The 19,388-nt window shown below is 37.8% G+C and overlaps 1 protein-coding gene across 5 annotated transcripts in view; it reads right to left on the bottom strand.

Annotated features, from left to right (window-relative positions):
- The window catches only part of PCCA (propionyl-CoA carboxylase subunit alpha), a 420,685-nt gene that overhangs the window by 195,543 nt on the left and 205,754 nt on the right, over nt 1–19,388 (bottom strand). For all 5 annotated transcript variants that reach the window (XM_059892112.1, NM_001083509.1, XM_024999954.2 and 2 more), the window contains 3 exons: nt 18,907–19,009; nt 14,410–14,504; nt 11,962–12,112 (listed from right to left, as the gene is read on the bottom strand). In XM_059892112.1, coding sequence (XP_059748095.1) covers nt 11,962–12,112; nt 14,410–14,504; nt 18,907–19,009 — 349 coding nt within the window. The remainder of the gene's footprint in view (nt 1–11,961; nt 12,113–14,409; nt 14,505–18,906; nt 19,010–19,388) is intronic.

The raw sequence follows: 19,388 nt of genomic DNA, 5'->3' as shown, positions 1-19,388 counted from the left end.
ATACAGGATTTCAAAATAAAGATCTAAAGTTATTAAATTTTGATCCACAGGCCTCAAAGAAAAAAAGCACGTTGGGCAATAGGCCCCAACACATCATTCCTGTAAACTCACCTTGAAAATAATGGCTACATTCAAGGGTGGTGCTGAAAACTGAACAAATTTTATTACAGAGCTTTCCTGTTGACCCACACACGAACAGTCAGATGAAGAAAGGATAAGAGAACTATTAGGGGTTGAACTGTACTCCCCTCACTTCCGCCCAATTCATATATTTCAGTCCTAACCCCGAGTACTCAAAATATGACTATGTTTGGAGATGGGGTCTTTAAAGAGGCAATTAAGTTAAAATGAGGTCATTAAGGAGGGCTCTAATAAAATGTGACTGACGTTCTTGCAAGAAGAGATGAATACACAGATGACACGCAGCAAGAAAGGAAGACCACAAGGGGACCCAAGACGCCGAGTTCTAATCTGCAGGCCACAGAGAAAGGCCTCCAGACCAAGCCACTCTGCCACACCCTGATTTACACTCCTGACTCCACAAGTGTAACAAAACGGTGCTTAAGCCACTCAGCCTGTGATAAGCTGATGTGGTAACCCTAGGAAACAAATACAGGAACAAATTTGGAAGGTTCTAGATAAGAATCTGGAACTTGAAGACACCAACATAGTTTATAAAATGCTTCCAAACAAAAACTAATGAAAAATGTCTGACAAATTTAACTATTCATGTCTATTTAACAAAAGCTTCTTTCCTTCAATTTTCCAGTAAGACTCAAAGAAAGACATCAAGTGACAGCATAACATACCCTACTTTACGTTCTCAGTTTCCCAGGAAAGGAACTTCAAATATTCCAGGATATTCCGGTTCTGGCTAGCTCCAGCCAGTCTGAGAACCCTGGCCTCTGTGCTTTCAAATACAATCAAAATGTCAATTTCTGTCCAGATCTAAAATATTCCTCCTGGCAAGAAGGGAATTTTACAAATTAATTACAAATCCATTTCCCTGTAATTTCTCCTATTTCCACCAATTATTCTTTCAGTCAAACACCTTAACTCCATAAAAGGCTAAACTCTTTAAGTACTTTTTTAAATTTAAAATTGCTCTGAAAATAAGAAAAAGATATTTGTTCAGTTATAGTCAATTCTCAGAAATCAGATTTAGGCTGCAATAATTCTTAACTTTTTAATTAAGTTATATTATATATATATAAATAAGTTAATAATTAATAATAAATATTAATATTATTATATAAAAATAATAAAATAAGGAAAACAAGGTTCCATACGATACAAAAATCCTTGATGGGATCTCTGATGGGATGTGGGGGTATCTGGCCTCCAGAGAATTTCAACAGCACTATTATTACACTTTTTCTTTCACAGCAAAAGTAGATTCCTCCTTCACTGTTGCAATCAGTATAAGCCACTGACTGAGATCCATCAAAGAGGATACAATTTAGATCTCTGTTCTTCAAGATGTGGAATAGCCAGCTGACCATATTTGGGCATTAAATTTAACATGTTACTCCTTTCTATTTGAGAGTTTTCTAGCCTTTTTTTTTTTTTTGCCTTTGTAGACAATATTAAGACTGCTTTTCAAAAAAAATAAAATCTATAATTACTTGGATTTGGAAATTAACAATTACATACACACACATACACACAATTTGGAAAGGTATAGTCAGGATCCACAATACTAATTTTAGCACAAAGATCTAAGCAGAAATAGCTTATCAATGTAACCCTTTAGTGAGTTTCATGTTCAGAAGAAAGATTTCCATCTCCATTTTTCTCTTACACAAAACTCTTAAAATGAAACAGAGACTTCTTCCAAAGCAGTTAGTATTTCAACTATGTTTGTTCATTTGCAACAATAATTTTTCAATCAACTGACAAAAGAATAAGAGGAAGTTATTATTAATTAATTTGTGGCCCAGTTTGCCACCTGAAAAAAAAAAAAGACCACTTACAAGCTTTTTAAATTATAATGACGACAGTAATAGTGAACATATTAACCAATGTTTAACCAACATAGCATGCAGAATATTACTGGTAAGATTCCTACAGTTAGGAAGAAGAGTGAGTGCTTACTATTAACCAGACGCTATTTTCAGCAGTTAAATATTCATTCATTAATGCTCACAATCCTATCAAGTAAGTGCTACATTACTGTCACTTCACAGATGAGGGAAATGAAGCACAGTGAAGTTAAGGAACTTGCTTACAGACACACAGCTAGGAAGGAGCAGGGCTAGGATTTACTGGTGCTGAGTGAAAACAGAGGATGCTCATAATTTACAGAAACAATGATTAAATGAGCTCCCACTGGTCAGTTATGACTGTTTTGAACTGTTTTAGAGTCTAGAACCTCATAAAGTTTCTCCCTGGTAAAGTGTGTGTCCAATTTCAGAGGATCCACAGACTCCCCTCCAACTCATTAAAAAGCCCAGATAACCCAGCTTAGATGTTTCTGGTTTGGGAAGAGGGAAATAGCAACACGGTTCACTCCCCTCCAGGGTCTCTATCTCCCTCGACTTAGTGAGACACAGGGGACATGTGAAGCACTGCTATCTGGGGGCAGTGACAGCTGACAACAGGTAACAGGCTCTTCTCTCTCATGGGCTGGGATGAACTGAGAGACCAGCTTCAGAGAAGTCCAGGGAAGAATGTGAAAGGCACAGGTCACGGAGACGGCTTGGATCCTGCAGAGACTCACGCACCCTGGAGAGAAAGTCAACCAAGGCTTCAGAAGAGTCCCTGTTCTCTTTGCCAATGAATCCAAGTGGTCCATGTATGTTAGTTGGATGCTGATGTCTGGATCCTTGAGACAAGGAGAATGATGGGGACACAGGCTCCTTCTATCCTCGGGAGTAGATACAATCCTATCACCAACTACTTGAATATCACAACAAACAGGATTTGGTACTGACCACTCCAAAAAACCACAGCTAAACCACAGGAGAGGATGTACCCACCGAGAAAGGATAGGAATTCAGAATAATGATCATATAGGCCAAGTGATGGAGAAGGCAATGGCACCCCACTCCAGTACTCTTGTCTGGAAAATCCCATGGACGGAGGAGCCTGGTAGGCTGCAGACCATGGGGTCACGAAGAGTCGGACACCACTGAGCGACTTCACTTTCACTTTTCTCTTTCATGCATTGGAGAAGGAAATGGCAACCCACTCCAGTATTCTTGCCTGGAGAATCCCAGGGACGGGGGAGCCTGGTGGGCCGCCATCTATGGGGTCGCACAGAGTCGGACACGACTGAAGCGACTTAGCAGCAGCACCAGCAGCAGGCCAAGTGAATCTAAGCAAACTCCAGGAGACTGTGGAGGACAGAGAAGCCTGCTGTGCTGCAATCCATGGGGTCACAAAGAGTCAAATACAACTTAGCAACTGAACAACAATGCTAAGTGAAATAGAGCAGCTAAGGGACAGAAAAAAAAAAAAAAGGAACTCTATCCAAAAAACCAGTAAAGGCACCTAGAAACTCCAAGAGTAGTGATATAAGAATACACACACACACACAACTCCACCTGCAATTAGACTTTCTGGGATAAAATAACATAAGGATCTTTATGGGGTGATGATATGTCCTACAACTGGATCCTGCTCTTTATAGAACAACTTTGTAAATGTTCCACCACTCACTGACTTGTCTTAGTGGTTTGCACTGCTGTAACAGAGTAACACAGACAGAGTGGCGTATAAACAACAGAAATGTGTTTCGCACAGGTCCAGGGGCTGGGAGGGAAGTTGAAGATAAAGGGACAGCTGATTCACTGTCTGATGAAGGCCACGTCTCAGTCCACAGACGGCCACCTTCTCTCTGAGTCCATACATGCAGGAGGGGAAGGTTCTCTCTGGGGCACAAACCCCACCCATGAGGGCACCCCCTCATAATCTAATCACTTCCCAGAGGCCTTACCTCCCAAAACCATCACACTGGACGGTAATGTATCAACATATGAATTTTGGAGAGACACAAACATTCAGCCTACTGTATTTGTATACTTAAAATGGGCTAATGTTATGATATACAAAGTATACCACAATAAAGACTATTAATTTCTTTTTCAATAGTTAAGTTAACATAGGGAGTTCCCTGGTGGTCTAGTGGTTAGGATTTGGTGCTTTCACTGCTACGGCTGGGGTTCAATCCCTGGTCAGGGAACTGAGATCCCACAAGCTGCGAGGCACGGGACAAAATTAATTAAAAAAAAAAAAGTATAGAGTCATTTTCACTCATGCAAATTCTCATATAATTTAGCTCCTATGCAGCAGTCCTCAGGAAGCTACTTAAAGACATGCTGTAGGGGAAAAAAAGGAATAAACCAACAGTGCTTAAGACAAAAGTCCAGGAGAAAAGAAATTTTTACAAAGAGAGGTAGAAGAAATTCTCAGGACAGGCAGAGAATGTAGTGGGTGAAAGGAAACCAGAGACTACTACACAATGGCAAAAGTGACCAAAAAACAAAAAAGCTCAATGAGTTTGAATATAATGAAACACAGATCAAGAATGTGGATGAATCAGTGATAAATACACAGAAACCTAAGCCAGCACACAGACAAACCAGAAGACAGTTTTTAGCTACAGAGAAAGCAAAATGGTGCAGGAGAGTGAAAGTAATCTTAAGAGACAACATGACTGCTATGAACAGCATTCACACTGTGATCATAATAAAATCCCCGATACTGGGCTAACCCAAGTCATGACACAGTGATAGCAGAATCGTGAATCGCAGGCTCCCTTGTGAGATGGAGGCGATGATTCATTTTTCCTAATCAGCGGCACAGAAGCTGGAGCCTTCCTCCAGCCTTTTCCTCCCTCAGCAGCCATGGCTGTTCCTGGCCCAGAGCAGCAGATCCCTACACACATCGCTTCAAAGAGGCTCCCCTCTTCCACGTGGTTTCTCATTTCTCCTTTATTTCTTTTTCCTTCCTTTCTTTTTCTTTTTTTTTGGGGGGGGGGGTGGTGGTGGTGGTGGGTGGGTATTGGTAATTACTCAGGGGTTGATATTGGGTCAAAAAGCCAGTAATGTGTTAATCCAGCTGTTTTAAGCCCCATAATTTTCAAGCCCCATAATCTTTCACCTTTATGAGATGAAAGTTCTTCAACTGTAAGGATAACCTTGTGTGTATGTGTGTTAGTTGGTCAGTCATGTCCAACTCTTTGCGACCTCATGGACTGCACAGCTTATCAGGCTCCCTGAGATTCTCCAGGCAAGACTACTGGAGTGGGTTGCCATTCCTTTCTCCAGGGGATCTTCCCAACCCAGGGATCAAACCTGAGTCTCCTGCACTGCAGGTGGATTCTTTACCACCTGAGCTACCAGAGAACATTATCACCCATCTAAGAAGTCAGAATATAGTACCATGGATACCTCTCAAAATAAATTCTTGATTTTAAAAAAAAGATACAAGAACCACCTAACCACAAGTGAATCAAAATGCAGACTGATTAATCATAAAGCTATGGTAAGATGCTGATTATGACCATGAAAGCAAGTTAAAACACCAAGGTATGATGAAAACACCTGAAGATTCAGAACTACAGAAAAGCAAGTACAGTAATGTTATAATAATGAAAAGCTGACAATGAAAAGAGCAAAAATGAAGGGTTACGGAAGAAATCAGGATTAAATATAAGTATGCCAATTTCCACTCATTTTTATAAAAAAAGAAACAATATACTTTCAAATTGGAATATGAAGAAATGCGATGACAAAAAATATAAATACTTCCAATAATCATTTGTCACATTAAGAACATCTTTTAGGAATTAATATTTCAGTGGAAAATAAGAAACATTTATCTAATAGTTCAGCAATTTCATCATTTCAATTTCTTTTCCTTCTGTTAAATATAAATAAAATGAGCTAATTCAAAAAACAATATGGAGAAATAAGAGTAATGAGAAAGAAGAGTCCTACTGGCTACTGTATTATAATAAAAAGATATAACATCTAAAATAGTGTGGTACCAGCACATAAATAACAGAAAGGCTAAAAAAAAAGAAAACAGTAAAGTAAAAATCTGCATATATATGAGAATTCAGTACATAACGAAGAAGACTTGATTAACACCGAAAAGAATAATTATTCAGTAATGGCTGTGATAAACAGGTAGACATTTTGGAAAGAAAAAAAATCCCTGGTGAAATGAAAATTTCACCAAGGAAGATGACATAAGTACTAAAAGAAAACAAGGAAGAAAAATTGAGTAGAAAAGTCTAAGTATGTGATAACATCAGAAATAAGAGATTTAACAATTCAACTGCAAACTTTTAAAACAAAAATTTTCTCCCTAGAAAGAAAAACTACATCAAACTAAAAAAGACAGGTAAAAGGTGAGAGAAAAGTAGCTAGGAATCACATCTGTATATTTTATATCTGCATTCATTTGCTTATCTTGCCAGGAAACAAACAGTTTCCTGGACTGGAGAAGGAGGCAACTGTTAACTCACAGAGCATCTTCACACCATTTCTCACACCCTGGTTCCCCACGGTCTGATGTCCCTGTGCAGGCAGAGGGGGGTGCACCTATCACTAGAGAGCAACCCCACAACGATTCATCTAAACAGACATAAGCCATGCTGCCATGGAGAGAGAGCAAACTTGACTCTGGGAAGTAAATAAATCTTTCCAGAGAGAGAAGGGGAAAGGCCTGGAATGTCAACAAATGGCTCTGGGGAAAGATAAGACTTTCTCTCTAGCAAGCTCCATCTTTCGAGTTGTTATCATTTAATCAGGTGCCAGAGGTCTTTGCTTAGAAAGCCCTCACTCTGTAAAAATGTGAAAATATTCATGGAGCATTGCTTCCTGATGATATCACAAATGGCTAATTTCCTGAAAAAACATAAAACATCTACAACTCAATCAGATCAGATCAGTCGCTCAGTCGTGTCCGACTCTCTGCGATCCCATGAATCGCAGCACGCCAGGCCTCCCTGTCCATCACCAACTCCCGGAGTTCACTCAGACTCACGTCCATCGAGTCAGTGATGCCATCCAGCCATCTCATCCTCTGTCGTCCCCTTCTCCTCCTGCCCCCAATCCCTCCCAGCATCAGAGTCTTTTCCAATGAGTCAGCTCTTCGCATCAGGTGGCCAAAGTACTGGAGTTTCAGCTTTAGCATCATTCCTTCCAAAGAAATCCCAGGGCTGATCTCCTTCAGAATGGACTGGTTGGATCTCCTTGCAGTCCAAGGGACTCTCAAGAGTCTTCTCCAACACCACAGTTCAAAAGCATCAATTCTTCAGCACTCAGCCTTCTTCTCAGTCCAACTCTCACATCCATACATGACCACAGGAAAAATCATAGCCTTGACTAGACAGACCTTTGTTGGCAAAGTAATGTCTCTGCTTTTGAATATGCTATCTAGGTTGGTCATAACTTTCCTTCCAAGGAGTAAGCGTCTTTTAATTTCATGGCTGCAGTCACCATCTGTAGTGATTTTGGAGCCCAGAAAAATAAAGTCTGACACCGTTTCCACTGTTTCCCCATCTAGAAAACCCAAAGGGCAAAAGAAATGTACATGACTCTATGAAAAAAAATTCATCCTCACTCAGAAGAAAAACAAAATGAAAATATGGCACCATTTTTCACTATCATACACAGGGTCAAAGGCAAAGATCCTTTTAGCCATGCAAGTTCTCCTATAAAAGGCACCTTGATACTATTTCACTAAATTATACAAGAACCTATCATTTTCCAGGCAATTCTACTTTCACATGTGCAAAATCATAATATAAAAGGTATTTAATAATTGCACTATTTATGATAGCAAAATACTGGAAAAATTAAAAATAGGAAACTGGTGAAATGCATACTCATACAAATGAATATTCAAAATCATAATGAAGAAGATAACACTTTAAGTATGAAACACTGCTACTGCTGCTGCTGCTGCTGCTAAGTCGCTTCAGTCGTGTCCGACTCTGTGCGACCCCATAGACAGCAGCCCAACAGGCCCCAACGTCCCTGGGATTCTCCAGGCAAGAACACTGGAGTGGGTTGCCATTTCCTCCTCCAATGCATGAAAGTGAAAAGTGAAAGTGAAGTCGCCCAGTCGTGTCTGACTCTTAGCGACCCCATGGACTGCAGCCTACCAGGCTCCTCCATCCATGGGATATTCTAGGCAAGAGTACTGGAGTGGGGTGCCATTGCCTTCTCTGAAGTATGAAACACTACAAAAGACAATTTTTAAGTAAAACAAAGGTTGCCTCTACAAGAAAAATACACAATTGTGATAACAAATGGGGTATGGGAAGTTATTTTTCCAATGTTTACTCTTATGGATATATTAGGTTTTTTTTTAACCAATGATTACTACTTCTTAGTATTTCAATTCAATAAAGTAAGAAAATTATTCAAGCAAAACTACATATTTCATTAAAATAAGATTTTAATAAAGTTGTATTTTTGGTATTTATCCATTTCTCTATCCATCTTTCAGATGCAGAGAAGGAAACATATAGGCATCGGTGGGTACATATGCACACTTCTACTAGGACAAGAGGTGGGGACCATTCCAATCAAAGGGAGTAAAACCTGATAAAGGCACACAGAGGTCAGACAGAACCCAGGAAAAAGAAAGGAGAGGTTAAGGCTACAGAGCAAAGGGACTTGTAATATAAAAGCATCTGAATTATATCTTTAGGAAAAAGAAAATAACCTCAGATATACAGATGATACCACTCTAATGGCAGAAACTGAAGAGGAACTAAGAGTCTCTTGAAGAAGGTGAGAGAGGAAAGTGAAAAAGCTGGCTTAAAGCTCAACATTCAAAAAACTGAGATCATGGGATCTGGTTCTATGACTTCTTGGCAAACAGATGGGGAAACAATGGAAACTGTGACAGATTTTATTTTCTTGGGGTCCAAAACCACTGAGAATGGTGACTGCAGCCATGAAATTAAGACACTTGCTCCTTGGAAGAAAAGCTATGACCAACCTAGACAGCATATTAAAAAGCAGAGACATTACTTTGCCAACAAAGGTCCATCTAGTCAAAGCTATGGTTTTTCCTGTGGTGATGTATGGATGTGAGAGTTGGACCATAAACAAGGTTGAGTATCAAAGAACTGATGCTCTCTAACTGTGGTCCTGGAGAAGACTCTTCAGAGTCCCTTGGACAGCAAGGAGATCCAACCAGTCAATCCTAAAGGAAATCAGTCCTGAATATTCATTGGAAGGACCGATGCTGAAGGCTGAAGCTCCAATACTTTGGCCAATCTGAAAAGAGCCTGATTCTGGGAAAGACTGAAGGCAAGAGGAGAAGCGACAACAGAAGATGACCTGGTTGGATGGCATCATTGACTCAATGGACATGAGTTTGGACAAACTCGGGGAGATGGTGAAGGTCAGGGAACCCTGGCCTGCTGTAGTTCACGAGATTACAGAGAGACAGGACTTAACAACACTGAACACCACCAACATAAAAGCATGTGAATTTTATCTTTAAGAAAAAGAAAACAGTGACTTTAAAAACAAACATATGAGGATGGCATAGATAAACCTGATACATAAATTCTCACCAAAGAGAGATAAAAACCAGTATTTATGCACCAAACCCAGTGACTTTCTCAGTGTTTCTCTTTAAGAAGAAATGGTATTTATTTCAAATGTCACTCTTAAGGAAATCTAGCAAAGTGAAGATGCTACTCACACTGTGTTACCAGGAAAAAAGTGTACAAGTTCTAATGCTGGAAAAAAGTGACAACTCAATCAGGAAATTTCAAGGAAAAAGAAGAAAAGAAAATTATAGCTCTCCAGCCTCAAACTGAAACACTAATTAGAGATAACATATATCTTAGAAGATAAAGAATTTGGTGAATGTGCCTTAAGTATTATAATTTAAGGTTAGTAAAGAAATTTGAAACAGAAAATCTACCATTAAAAGGACATCTGAATTGTTTAAACACTATCAGAAAGACATCTTTGAAATATCTAAGCATGGCTTTCGGGAATACTATAAAACACAAGATTCTTTTTTTCATGCTCCCATTCAGTCACAGCCTCCACCACCAAATATCCCTCCACCACACAGATGTTTCTTAAAAAAAATAAATAAATAATAATTTGTTTGGTAACTGACAAGACTACTATCCCTGGAAGCAAATGAAAGAGAGAAATGAGATATTATTAAACATTAAACAGGAGACACAAATTAATAATTATGCTATTATATAGCACAGATTTAGGCACTATCAGATTTTTTCCTGAAATTCATTTATGCATAATCTTTTTTTGAGGGTACTGAGCATAATTTCCTGGCAAGCCACTCATGATACAAATTGTAAACACAGGTACCTAAATGATTTAGACTGACAACACAGAATTATTTGATAATAAATATCAATTTTTGGAGGTCTTATACCAAAATTGACCACGGGACAAACTTGAAAAAACTTATGCGCTGAGATACATGAGCCAGAAACAAATAAAAAGTAAAGGATTCTTAAAAAAAAAAATTGAACATAATAACAAAGTGCCCTAAAGAAAAATAAAAAACACTGATTATTAATTCTGCAAAATCTGCTAAGTATCCCAACTAAAGTCTAGTATTTATTAAGTCTTGAATACAATAAACATACATTGTAGTCACTTCAAATTGCCTTCAGGATCATATTACAAAGCTATTATTCTCATCATGATATAATCAAGTCTCCATTTTAATAAAAAACATGATTTCCCAGCTAATCATATAATTAGACATACTTCATTATAAAGCTATATATTTAATCAAAATCAAATTAATCTCTACAAGTCTGTCAATTCTGAAGATATCCACAACAACAGGATAGAGGCTAAAAAAGTGACTTAAACAGAAGTACTGTAAGTTTTTAGCAAAAACTACTAAGGTTAATATTGTACAAATTATAAATATGAATTACCCTTGGTCTCAAAATGCATCTAGATACACAAATTCTGCCACAGTATATGAAAATCTGTCCCATGGTATAATCTCATAAGCGTAATACTGAGAAAAGAAGCCATATACAAAAAATTCATATTTAATACAATCCCATGGACTGAAAGTTTAAAAAAGAAACAGGCAAAATTATTTCTATTGTCAAGGCATGCATAAAGGAAAGGAAGAACTATCCAGAAATATAAGGAAATGTTGTTTAGAATTCAGTCAGAATAATAAACAGGAAGATGGAGGCAGGATCTCTAAGAATGGGAAGAAGTTGAGGGGCAGGGGTAAGAAGTACTGGCATTTTGGTACTTCTAGATCCAACTGAGCTCCCATAAACTTTTGCTTTTAATAATTTTTTTCAACTACACATTTGTATTCTACATACTTTTCTGAATTTGTCAGTTTACAATTTAAATCAAAGAAAAGAGAGAAGAAGAAAGGAAATAAAGCCATCAGTGAGTTAACAGTATACCAGTGGCTTCCTGAAACCTTGCTTGGAATTGACCAAGTACGTCCCTGAAGTTAACAGTTCCAGGCGACCACTTAATTTCTCAATCTCACAACTGTGGCAGAGGTGTCCATTCCGCTAGAAGCCAGGTTGGATGGTTCAGTTCTGAGATTCATTCCCGAAAGCTCACTCTCAATACCTTTCCTTTCCCCGTCTCTTCCAAAGATTTGTAGGCACTTAATCCCTTTCTATGAGTCATATCTTGATTAGTTTCCCTTTTCAGCATATGAACCCTAACTAATGCACTTCATTAAGAAACATTCAAGAAAAAAAAAAAAAGAACTGGAATTTCCAATATAAAGTATTAGCAGTAACGAGGCAGAGGGGCTAGTCACTGACCATCAAATTAACATGATACTCATCTGTCATTTCCAACAGGTCTCTTAGCACCAACATAAAAACCAAATCTTTATTTCCCACTTTAAGGAATTGGTTTTTCACTTTTATAAAACCAAAAGGGGTGGTGAGAAAGGGAAAAGTTTAGGGGCATGGAGAGGAATGAAGAACAGAGGTTTTATTACCTGGAGTCTCGTGTTCATTTCCAAGAAATAAAAATTCTTCTTTGAGTCCACAAGGAATTCTACGGTTCCAGCAGAAGAATAATTCACTGCTTTGGCAAGGGCTACGGCTTGTTCTCCCATTGCTCTTCGCGTCTCAGAATCTAGAAAAATGCTGCAAATATACACAGAGTGACCACCTACATTTTGAACAAAAATTAAGTAATCTTTTGTGTGCATTAATTTTCTTTAAGTTTACTCAGATATGATCATCTATGTTGACTTAAGATTTCAAGGTATATGCTTTATATATGCTTAGAATATATGCTTACTGTTAATTAAGCATAACAGTTTGAAATAAACCAACTTCAAATTTTTATATAAAACTAACATCTGAACCAGTCAATCCTAAAAGAAATCAGTCCTGAATATTCACTGGAAGGACTGATGCTGAAGCTGAAACTCCAATACTTTGGCCACCTAATGCAAAGAACTGACTCACTGGAAAAGACCCTGATGCTGGGCAAGATTGAAGGCAGGAGGAGAAGGGTACAAAAGAGGATGAGTTGATTCCATGGCATCACCGGCTCAATGGACATGAGTTTGAGCAAACTCCAGGAGTTGGTGATGGACAGGGAAGCCTGGCGTGCTGCAGTCCATGGGGTCGCAAAGAGTCGGACATGACTGAGAGACTGAACTGAACATCTGAACTTTCTACATTATACTGCAACTTTAATCAATCTATAAAATATACAGCTGCTTTAGCAAAACTAGTTGTTTACAACTAGTAAAATTTTACACATATATTCAGAATTTCTCCAAGTAAGATTGGAAGATGTGCTTTATGGAGAAAAGGTATGTTAGGTGAGATTGCTTCAAGCAAGTATTACAGTGCTGCTCACCAAGATAGTGAGTACAACATTAATGAATCAACAATATGCATAAAATAAGGTGTCTTTCAACAGAAACACATACAAAACAAGATTATGCATTAATCGGTTGATGAAAATGTTCTGACTCAAGGGTCACAGAAACTTAACTCTATTTCCTGTGAGAGTAACACTTCAGTATTGTGACTTTATAAAACATAACTACCACAAATAATAAGAATCAACAGTACATCTAACAAATCCTCACAACTGTTGCTTCACAATAAAGAAGCACCTTCCAACAGACAAATACAGGTTTCAATGAACCCTGAAAAGAATATTATCAGATCATTTCCACTTTTTCATATATTTTGTTTCTATGAAAGAAAGGCTCTGAGAAACAAAACATTGACTATTTTTCTATCTGTGGATTAAAATTAGTCTCAAATGTATAAGATTTAGATGACATCTTATAAACATTTTATTATGGAAGAGCATAATGAACTTGGGCTTCCCTGGTGGCTCAGCTGGTAAAGAATTCACGAGCAATGCAGGAGACCTGGGTTCCATCCCTGGGCTGGGAAGAGTCCCTGGAGGAGGACATGGCAACCCACTCCAGTGTTCTTGTCTGCAGAATCCCCATGGACAGAGGAGTCTGGCAGCTATGGTCCATGGGGTCACAAAGAGTCGGGAGATGACTGAGCGACTAAGCACATAATGAACTTGCATGTATCTGTTTGCCATATGTAACAATTATTACTTTACAACCACTTCTGTCCTGTCTAATGGCATGCCTACTTTTCTACCAGCCCACCCCTTTTTTTTTTTAAAGAAAATACCAAATTAGGTATCACTTCTTCCATCAAAACTTCCATATCTATTTCTATAAGTATTTTCCTAACAATCACACTTTAAACATTAACAAGAACTCCTTAATAGCTTTAACATCTATATTAGTATTCGGATTTCCTAGATTATCTCATTAATTTTTTTTATAGCTGATCTCTTTGAATCAGGATCCAAATAAGTTCTAGCCACTGCATTTTACATCTTTGTGATTCTTTTAATTGGTAATGTCCTCTCGCTTTCTTTAAGCCAAAAATCTGATCATTTTCCTGTCTCGTTCAGGCATAGATGACATTTCAACAATAACTGGATGACAGAATTAATGCAACCAAAAAAAAAAAAAAAAAAGGGAAGTGCAACTAAAGATTATCATCATAACATCTGGATAATCGCAAGCACAGCTGAGTAAAACTACTCTCACCTGTCATGGTGAGAATGGTCCTGCTCATTCCCTTGTCATAAACTCTCCTAGTGATCCTTAAAGCTGCAGACAAGCTCATCACTGTGCTCAAAGCCCAGAGGTAGAGACTTCCCTGGTGATCCAGTGATAAAGAATCTGCCTTGCAATGCAGAGGACATGAGTCTGATCCCTGGTCAGGGAACCAAGATCCCACATGCTGTGGGACAACTAATAGATCCTACTATTACTGTTAAAGTAATTTCAGCTCTATTAAATAGTTTTTATTACAATGGGAAAGAATCATAAGAAATATAGAAAATCAGACTACTCTGTAGTTTCCTCAGGAGAAGCGCTTACCTTGGTGCTTCCTCCACCACTTTCTGATTTCTTCTCTGAATTGAGCACTCTCTTTCATTGAGCCACAAGGCATTCCCATGTTTATCACCTAAAACCTGAAACAGCAATAATACCACTTGAAAAATTATACAGCCATATCCACAGCACACATGCCCAGTTAACATTTCTCCATGTAACACCCCCTGGTTTTTAATACTCCGACCTCCTAAAACACAAGACACCACTCAAATACAGTTTCCTTGTGGTTGACATCAGTGAAAGAAAATTTTATTATCTACCACTCCAAAACTCAATGGAACATTTTTATTAAAAAGACTTGAGGAAAAAAATTTTCATGTTACATTTCCGATATACTGGGTAAAATATCAGAATCAATTGTACAAATTTGTGAAGGATACTGAACATCAGTAAAGGGAATACATCTTAGATTTCAATAGCACTTGGGAGAGCCACGGTGCTATGATAAACATTTACTTGTTAATACCGCAATGTCTGTTGATCGGAAAATGCTTTTTCATTTACAACCAATATGCAGTCTGTTCTATTATACAGTGATATTTTTACTGTGTTTTATTTTTGTTATAAGAAACTAGTAGAAAGTTTGGGGTTAGTATATACCATTATGGTTTTTCCCATTTGGGATAGTGAGAAATAAACTGGAGCTTTTCATTTTAATATTTATTTATATATTTACTATTTGTGCTGGGTCTTAGTTGCAGCATGTGGGATCTAGATCCCTGGGCAGGGATCGAACCCAGGCCCCCTGCATTGGGAGCCTGGAGTCTTGGCCACTGGACCACCAGGGAAGTCCCTAGAGTTTTTAATTGTAATAAAAATATTAAAATATTGAATGAGACACGCTTTTACTTTAAAAAAAACAAATACCATTTATCTGAAATTCAAATTTAACATGTATTTCCTTACCTAAACCTGGCAACCCTAAAACATGCTTTTTGTTCATGTTTTCCCATGAAAAAAAAAAAAAACCCAGTCCTAAGTGTTCATTGGAGCATGAAACTCCAATACTCTGGCCACCTCATGCAAAGAGTTGACTCATTGGAAAAGACCCTGATGCTGGGAGGGATTGGAGGCAGGAGGAGAATGGGATGACACAGGATGAGATGGCTGGATGGCATCCCTGACTTGATGGACATGCGTTTGGGTGGACTCTGGGAGTTGGTGATGGGACAGGGAGGCCTGGCGTGCTGCGATTCATGGGGTCGCAAAGAGTCGGACACGACTGAGTGACTGAACTGAACTGAATCAATTTTCATGATTAAGGAGTAGGTGTATATTACTGAATGCATATATTTAAGCTAATGGAGATAAAAGCTATTCTAGAAGCAAAAAGAGTAGGCCCTAATTTAAATTCTAAACAGCTATGTAATCTTTCTGGGCAAGTCACTCTGTTTCTTCATGCATCATTAATAGTAGATATCATCTTAATATTTTATATGGCTCCTGGAAACACTGAAAAGATCGTGATTTAACAATATATTAAACAATAAAATGAACAGTTAATACATGATTGCATGATTAATTTTTAGGAATTTAAACCTATCCAAACCTCAAGAATGCTTCCAAAGGGAAACATTACAGCAATGAAATCCAATAAGTTGGAATTTTATTTCTAAGACTCAAAAGTGACCATAGAACTACATCCAGAATTATTTTTAAATGTTAAATTTATTCTACCTTTTCTTAGTCTAATTGATGTAGCGGTGAAAGTAGACTTAGCCTCCAAGAAATAAAGTGACAACAATCAAGGATTCTCAGAAACATTTTCAACTGTAAAATATTAGATTCAAATATACATAAATGATCTACTTTTTTTTTTCATTTTGGTCACAGAGTCAAGTTTGTTTTTCTCTAAAGTCTGCGCATAGTTTTTCTTCTGGCCACACCATGTGGCTTTTAGGATCTTAGTTCCCTGCCCAGGAACTGAACCTGGGCCACAGCAGTGAAAGCCCGGGGTCCTAACCACTGGACCACCAGGGAATTCCACTAAACAAATTGAGAGACGAAGTAACCGGACAACATTATTTAAAAAAAAAAAAAAGTGCTTGTAAAGGAAGTTAATGCTCAATGCATCATGAGGTTTTTAAACTATCCATATTACCCTTTACAGACACGTGTGATAATGATTATGATTATAAAATGATCTCCCAGGTATCTAGTTTATTAGGAAAAGCTTCCTTGTTAATAGACCACTTCACATAATGCAAGTCTTTCAGCATCCACGGATCCAGCCCATAAAATGCCAGCAGCGCCCTGGTTTCAACAGAGCAGTGTCATTCCCACTGCACGACAAAGAACAAAGTATGTGATAGCTCCCTTCGAAAATAACACTACATATATATATATTCATCGACTATGGCAGGATATTCAAAAAACAGTAACAGTGTCAGCTTCCAGGGATGGAAACCAGGGTTGCTTGGAGACAAGAATGGAAGAAGGCTTGCTTTCTGTTGAATACCCTTTATCATGTGCACATACTAATAGTAATTAATTAAAATGAAGAAGGTAAATAAAAAAAAAAAAGAAAGCAACTCCCAAGTGCAGATCAGATCTGGGAAACACCTGTGCTGCCTATTTAAGTTACTGTAACTTTAACCTATGTTAAAAAAATATCAACATAAATATATGCCATGGTTAATTAAAATAAGCTAAAAGTTGACGTAGAAATATAATTATTTAACACAATACAACAAACATTTATTGAGTATCAGTAAAAAAAAAGTGATACTTTTTAGTGTGGAAAAAGTGAGATGGCTAAAGGTAATATGGCTTAAGCGGTCTTCTGATAGCACAAATAAGTGCTGGGTGGGGAATACAGAGAAGGGGAAAATCTATTTTGCCTCTAGAATCTTACAGGAAGGACAGCTCAAATACTAATATCTCCCCTAAATTAGTCTACTCAAATCCACATTTTGGTATCTGATGGGCATCTCAGCCTTCATCTGTTAATCTTCATACCCTGATTTCCTCCCCCAAATATGTACCTCTCACAGTCTTTCCCATCTCAGTAAAAGACAGTCCCATTCTTATCATTTCTTGGGCCAAAAGCCTGAAACTATCTCTGATGCCTAATTTTTCTTATATAGCACATCAATCTTTTGGAAATTCTAGTCTGCATTCACAAAACACCCTGAATTCGATCACCTCTCATCACCTCCACTACACGCTGGCCGAAAGGACTACCCTCTCAAACTATAATCAGTATAAAAACCTTAAGGACTCATAACAAAACAGATACAGAACCCTCAACATTCAATAATTTTTAAAAAGTCAAATTTGAAAGTGGGAGAGGGGAGGGCCAAGGATGAGACTTGAGCGGTCACTTCAGAAAATATGATATCCAGTTTTGGTTAATCAACTTAAAAAAAAAAACAAAAACACATGTTCAATATCAATATTCATTAGGGAGATGCAAATTAAAACAGAGATACTATTACATGTCCACCAAATGGCTAGACATTAAAAAACTGAGAAATCAAATGTTGGTAAAGATGCCTGAACTGGGAACTTTCTATGAACAGTTCTATGAAGACCTACAAGACCTTCTAGAACTAACACCCAAATAAAGATGTCCTTTTCATTATAAGGGACTGGAATGCAAAAGTAGGAAGTCAAGAAATACCTGGGGTAACAGGAAAATTTGGTCTTGGAGCACACAATGAAGCAGGGCAAAGGCTAATAGAGTTTTGCCAAGAGAACGCACTGGTCATAGCAAACACCCTCTTCAAACAACACAAGAGAAGACTCCACACAGCGATATCACCAGATGGTCAACACTGAAATCAGACTGATTATATTCTTTGCAGCCAGAGATGGAGAAGCTCTATACAGTCAGCAAAATATATACAAAATACATACACGGGAGCTGACTGTGGCTCAGATCATGAACTCCTTATTGCCAAATTCAGACTGAAATTGAAGAAAGTAGGGAAAACCACTAGGCCATTCAGGTATGACCTAAATCAAATCCCTTACAATTATACAGTGGAAGTGAGAAATAGATTCAAGGGATAAGATGTGACAGACAGAGTGCCTGATGAACTATGGACAGAGGTTCGTGACACTGTACAGCAGACAGAGATCAAGACCATCCCCAAGAAAAAGAAATGCAAAAAAGCAAAATGGCTGTCTGAGGAAGCCTTACAAATAGCTGTGAAAAGAAGAGAAGCGAAAAGCAAAGGAGAAAAGGAAAGATATACCCATTTGAATTCAGAGTTCCAAAGAATAGCAAGGAGAGGTAAGAAAGCTTTCCTCGGTGATCAGTGCAAAGGAACAGAGGAAGACAATATAATGGGAAAGACTAGAGATCTCTTCAAGAAAATTAGAGACACCAAGGGAACATTTCATGCAAAGATGGGCTCAATAAAAAACAGACCATTCACAATCACCCAAAAATTTAAGACAGGATGTATTCTAATAGGACTAAGTAATATTATTTTAAAGTCATAATGATTTGAAAGTATCTTAAAATGTACCAACCTGGATTTCTATATGACGGGGGTTATCAATAAATTTTTCTATTAGTAGCCTATCATCACCAAAACTAGAAGCAGCTTCTTGAGATGAAAACCGAAAACCATCCCTATGAAGAAAAAGAGAAGAGGCACATGAACACAAAACAAGCACAGCCCCTGACATAAGGAAAACTAGATAAAGGCTTACCGTTGCATACCTCTGAGCAGAGCAGAGAAAAATACACTGAACATACAAATAACTCAATTAACTCGGACTGAACAACAAGTCTTCCACTTACTAGTACTGTGACTCTGGGTAAATGCTTTAATTTCCCTGATCTTAGATTTTTATAAAAAGACGAATACCAAATACTTATTTCACCAACTGCTTTTAAAAAAAAGACATTTTAATAAGCCATCAAAGCATGTAAAATTTCATTTCTTTGACCTTAATATACCTTAATTCCACTAATAAAAATATATAAAAACGCGTATCCATTTGACTCA

Source organism: Bos taurus, chromosome 12 (assembly GCF_002263795.3).
Source record: "Bos taurus isolate L1 Dominette 01449 registration number 42190680 breed Hereford chromosome 12, ARS-UCD2.0, whole genome shotgun sequence".
NCBI classification, from domain to species: domain Eukaryota; kingdom Metazoa; phylum Chordata; class Mammalia; order Artiodactyla; family Bovidae; genus Bos; species Bos taurus.
The sequence above is the reverse complement of the archived record's forward strand: the minus strand, read 5'-3'. Positions and strand labels throughout refer to the sequence as shown.